The sequence below is a fragment of the Charadrius vociferus genome, unplaced genomic scaffold (assembly GCF_000708025.1).
Source record: "Charadrius vociferus isolate BGI_N301 unplaced genomic scaffold, ASM70802v2 scaffold126, whole genome shotgun sequence".
Taxonomy (NCBI): Eukaryota; Metazoa; Chordata; class Aves; order Charadriiformes; family Charadriidae; genus Charadrius; species Charadrius vociferus.
Genome location: NW_009648894.1, coordinates 2112462 through 2118461, shown reverse-complemented (window position 1 = coordinate 2118461; position 6000 = coordinate 2112462). Strand labels below are relative to the sequence as shown.

The following is a 6000-nucleotide window of genomic DNA, read 5'->3' as shown; positions in this document are numbered from 1 at the left end:
GTACTACTCCTGGAAAGCATATACATTGTGACTCGCCCAGTTAGGTGGATAGGTTAATTTAAAATTGAAAAGTGAGTGTGTTTCATTCATTATTCCACTTGGAGAAGTACTAGAAATTTTTTTTTTTTCTTCTTTACCTGCATTGAGATATTTTTCTCAATCACCTGTGAACACTGATCAGTGCTCTATGCGCTGAAAGGGTACAGATTTGTCACTCAGTCTTTGAGATACCAGAGAAGAACACTTGAAGCAAAGGGTAACACCCTTGTGCACCAAAGCTTTATTATATTTTTGATTACTGTGCATCCCCATACCTAAAGCCAATAACATGGCACTTGTGCCATAGTTCTGATACCGTAGGTGTCCACTGACAAGTGTTCTGCACGAACCATTGTGTCTCAGTCCACTAACAAAAACTACTGTGCAGTGGTAATCTGGTATCTTAGACAGGTTTTCTTCTTGGACAAAGCTTATCCAAAATCTTCTTTCTATCAAGCTACAGCAGCTTAGAGCTCCTTTTCTTTAAAGAGAGGCAAAGTAAATGTCTTACACCTGTAGGCCAGTACTGGTGTTCTGTCCTAGAAATTTTAGCACTGCTCTGATACGATGAACCCTTCTTTTTCTCCAACTGGTTCCACTTCAGCATAGGCAGGATGTCCAGATCCTCTTCTGAATTTCATTGCTGGCCATCTGCTTGGACGTCGCTGTAACAGCAACAAGAGAATAAACTTTCAGAATATGAAAGGTACAGCAATAAATTAATAATAATGAACTTGAACAATGCCCTGTAATTTTGGTCTCTCTCTCATGATAAAACCCACTCTGTGTAGTTGTTACAGGAATGGACAGTTCAGCAGCAAAAGTCAGAAGAATTAATCCATCTTTCTAAACCTGGGGGTAATGGCTGTTCTCAAAGACCTAAATAATTGCTACTAGTCCAAGCAATGAAGATGATGAAATAGCTCCTGTTTAAAACTGTTTTTCAGTGGATCCGTGAATTTTGTCATATAAAGACCTGCTGATCCACCAGCCCCTAAAGTATCTGCCCACTGCTCTTTCTTCCTAGTTCTGCACAGGAATTTGCTAACATACTTTACTCTATGGGGGAATGTGTAGCACAGTCCACAGAAACTGTACTTTTAAAAATCATTTTGAATGAAGTTCTGGCATGCTTATGCAGGACTGCCAAAATAATGACTTTCTATTTCAAGTGACATCATTTCTAGTTTACTTTGGTGGTCCAAATAGAAGCAACCTTTTTGTTTAAACTCTTATGACCTTTGGGTACAAGGGTCTTAAGAGGTCCTAACCAATTTTCATTAGGATCTTTGGTGCCTGCTTTAAAAACAGCTAATAAACAGAGAAAAGAAATAGATCCTTTCTAGGAAAGACAAAACAATTCCTGTATGATTGTGATGCCTCTGGGAAGGAAAACTGCTTTAAAAATCCTGCATGTAATTAATGTCTGGGAAGGCTCAGACTTTGGGTGACTCTTAAAGTCAGTTAGCAGAAAAAGTTCTCCTAAAAATGGTATTTCTCTATTGAAAATGTTATCTGCCAAATATGCTGATACGTATTTCTTTTTCTTTACTGACAACAGTTACAATCTGGAAGGAGGGCTGGAAGATACAGCAACCTATATAGAAGCTTTGCAGGAAAATGAGAGGAGAAACAGTGAAGATAAGTTACAGCCTGTATTTTCATTGACAGTTCAAAATATGAACAATTTTACTTGATGATCTTTCTTCTGAAAATAAACATTGCATGGTTTTTTTCTGTCCCCATAATACCCCACTTTGATTGCTTTCTGATCACTAATGATATTTCATGCTGCTGAGGGGCAGTGTTGGGGACAACAGAACAGCCACAGCCATGACATTATGCTGGGCCTCATGGTGCTGTTGGGCAGCAGCCACTAAAGAAATCTTGGGGGACCAATGAATCTTGTTACCAACAAACCACAGAGCTGTCTGCAGGTACAGCACAAAGTCTTCCTCAGTGATCGCTGTTAGGAAGATACGATATAAAAGCAACTGATTTCTTTTACTCCTGTTGCAGGATCAGGTTACTTTTGAGGCATCCAGCGTTAAATTCTATTTGGCAGGTAATTTAAAATCCCAGGCCTTTCAGTGCAACACCTTCCTAACAAGTAGGAAGGCAGAACACTGTCGTCTTTAATGGATGTCTTTTCCTAATAAGAAAACGTAGTCTATTCAAACTTTAGAAACTTTTTCTAAGCTTCATTCAGCATGGTTTCAAAATTAAGAAGGACAGTTTGGTTACTGCTAAAGAAAAAAGATCATATTCTGTTCTCAGACTCACTAAAGCAAATCAAGAATAATTCAATTAAATGTAAAGGACTTGTTCCAGATTTAAACTGGTATAAATGAGTAAAGAATTTGACTGAGAATTCTCTAATGAAAAGAGAAAACAAAAAACCATTGGAAAACTAGTAGGAAAAAATAATTAGAAATGGTCTCAAATGGCAGCATATAAGGATGAGCTCAGTTTTAATCTATTAAGTTGCTCCCTAATTTCATTTTAAGATGATTACTTACTACTTCCTTGCTACGCTGCTGTTAGAAACTAAATAGCTTCCTTGCTATGCTACCATTTTGGGCTACTCTTTTTAATTGACCTTTCCAGATGATGAAATATGGAACAGATGTGTATCAGTTCCAATGATACAAGGCCACACAGCATAAACATCAGCTGTTGTTGCAGAAATAAACCAACAGATTTGAAGGTCATCTCCAAATGCTACAATTACAGCTTTCTGTGGTTTCTCTTCATGCCTGAGGTGAGATTTTCCGTTGCTAGCGACAGTCTGTTTAATTCCAACTTCTTTGTGTGCGTGTGGGTAATGCAAGTGGTTGCTAGTCTTAAAAGAGAGCACTGACAAGCTATCAATTCATTGACTTGTGTATTGACCCCCAAAAAGCTGTAGAGACATTACAGTTATAATTGATAAAGCCAAAAGTAACTTAATTGATATCAGGAGATACAAAGCTCCTTGAGTTACTGAAGAGGTTCAGGAAATGCCTAATAAATTATTCCCCTTTATTCTCTGTGAAGCGGAGTAATAAGAAGATTAAAAAAAACAACCACACTAACACCCCTCCACCCCCCCCAAAAAAAAACCAAACCCAACCAAAACACCCAGAAAGCCAACAAAACCCTCTCCAAAACCCAATCAACAACAACAACAACAACAAAAACAGGGAGAAAGCAAGCTGAGTATTTTAACTAACTCCTTAGTTTTGTCATCCAATTTAACAGGAAAAAATATGCTTCTTTCTCTGGAATTAGAACTCTTAGAGGAAATCCTCTGATCTGTGGCTGGAGAGTTTTATCTCCTGCTTCCTCTCAGTGGAAAAGCAGGAAAGCAGGACTATGATTTTTCTCCTAGGACTGAAGCTTCCTTGGGTTCATTATTTTACGCAAATAAGGATGAGGGAAAAGCACTTGGGACCTTACATGTCCAGGATGCAGAAGGATAATTTATGATACACAGGAAAAAAAAAAAGGTTAGTTCCTATTGAAGATCAGTAAGACAAAATGAAAGAAACAAGCAGTTGGATAATCCATGGAAAGGGAGATCTACATTTCATGTTTCTTACGTTATGCCTGTCTACACCACTGTTGGTGGCTGTGCAGTATATTTGACTTCCTACAGCAGTACTAAGGCTAGAATAAGTGTCTTAACATAAATCTTGCAGCAGAGGAAGAATGAATACTATTTGTCTTCTGAGAAGAAAAAGGAGGGGATTCCATCTATTTTTACTAAAGGGTGGAGACAGTAATATCTTCTCACTGTTGTTGCACAGAAAGGTCTCCAAGTGTGTTCTCGTAGTTGACTAGTTTCTTCTTTTGACATCTTTCAACATAAGGGAATTTTGAGCCTTACAGGCCCTCTTTTAGCCATCAAAATGGTATGATGTCATTAAGACACAATTAAAAAAAAAAAGTTTGATACATATCTGAATGCACTTAATTGAATATTGTTCAAACAAAACTGAGTTGGTATGATCTGAACATGGTTTCCAGTGCTACAGTCTATGAAGGAGGTTGCTAGCTTGAGATCATCTTATTTGCTGCTGAACAGTAACTTTTTTAAGCAAAAGAGAAAAAAGTGGCTCAAGTTGAAAACCACAGGAGAGTTTCAGATAGATCAGTCCTTTCTGTATCTGTTTAACTGTATTGGTGGAATTTTGCACATAAATTTCTAGTAAACTTGATCGTATTTAAAGGGAGGAAATGGAAAACGACCTGTCAGTTTTTATGTTATGGGCCTCTATTGACTGTCCAGAGATCTTTGAAAGTGAAGCCTTTTATTTTCTGCTGTCAGCAAGGCTCCTACTTATAATAAGGCACTAGATCACCAATGATGCAACTATAAAATAAGAACAGAAGAGTCTGCTACAATTTAGGTAAGAGACAAAATTCAGTAAGAATTATGTATTTCTACACTGACTTACAGAATAGAAACCAATCAGTTTCTCAAATTAATATTATCCTGAAAATAAAGGAACTGATCAATTCAGACTTCCAGTGAAGAAGCCTGTACAAAAGCAATTCAGAATTTTTGTATGGTTTTTAAATATATTTGAAAAGAATAAACTGAGAACACATAAACAAGAAATGAAATCTACTTTGTACATGCCATAGGCAAATAAATTTTAAGGAATACACAATATACAAGATCAATTACAGGAGGACAGACAGTTGTATAAAGTTGCATTGAAATACTGAGATTTGAAGATTGATGCCCTGCTCCTGAGAGATTCCGGTGCTGACATTATACACTGTCTCTAAAATTTATGCCCATTAACACTTTTCATCTGAGATGGTAATCCATTAAAAGCAATTATCTCATCAACGCTTATAAATATCCAAAGCGAGGGTGTCAAGAGGATGTGACCAGACTCCTTGCAGTGGCACCCAGCAACAGGACAAGGGGCAATGGGCACAAACTGGAACACAGGAAATTCCATCTGAACATAAAGAAAAGTTTCTTTACTTTGAGGGTGACAGAGCAGTGGAACAGGCTGCCCAGAGAGGTTGTGGAATCTCCTCTGGAGATATTCAAAACCTGCCTGGATGCATTCCTGTCCAACCTGCTCTAGGAGAACCTGCTTTAGCAGGGGAGTTGGACAAGATGATGTCCTAAGGTTCCTTCCAACCCCGACCATTCTGTGAGTCTCTGATTCTGTAATTGTAATAATGTAGATTTTGTTAGCTGTAGTAATTCTAAGCTTTTACGTTTCCTTTCATACATCTGCATTAAGATAAGTTTCTATCAATAATGGACAGAAGGAACTTGGCAACATGTATTACATATTTGACATTCTTACATCCTATCTTCTACCATCCCTATCCCATCCTCATCCTATCCTTCATTCAGTACAGAAAAATGTAGTGAAGATGATTCTGTTCAGATCTGCAATGTCAGAAGAGCAGTGAAGGGATAGCATAATGAAAAATCTGCCCCTCTGTCATCTACCCAACCCTGCCAAATGCCCATTTTGTTCTGAAAATTTTCTAAAAGATTATCAAAAGTTCCTTTGCATATTTCAATGAGCATAAAATCCCAGAGTGCTTGTGAATGGATCAACTCTTCGCTCCTATTCCACAGTACACTTGAACAGTGGATTTCACCAAGACATACACAGATTTTCCTTCCAAACTGAGTTTATGTGAGTATAAATACTTGAATTAGAATGAGAAGGTCAATCTTTCAAAGTCTTGAAAGACTTTTCAGAGCTCCCTAGCAAACTTGATTTCCCGCTTGTCATGGTTTCAGCTGGGACAGAGCTGACTTTCTTACTAGCAGCTAGTATAGTGCTATGCTTTGGTTTTGTGATGGGAATACTTTTGATAGCGTGCTGATGTTTTTTGTTGTTGCTCCGACGTCACGGCTTTTTCTGGTTCTCATACTGCCCCGCGAGTGGATGGTCTGGGAGGGCACAAAAAGTTGGGAGGAGACACAGCTGCGATAGC

General features: G+C 38.0%; 1 protein-coding gene across 1 annotated transcript in view; it reads right to left on the bottom strand.

Moving 5' to 3' along the window:
• Positions 1 to 269: 269 nt before the first annotated feature.
• PLXDC2 (plexin domain containing 2) overlaps positions 270 to 6000 on the bottom strand; it is a 155188-nt gene continuing 149457 nt past the window's right edge. The window contains exon 14 of the mRNA XM_009887149.1: positions 270 to 704. Within this exon, the coding sequence (XP_009885451.1) occupies positions 588 to 704 (117 nt within the window). The 3' untranslated portion in view covers positions 270 to 587. The remainder of the gene's footprint in view (positions 705 to 6000) is intronic.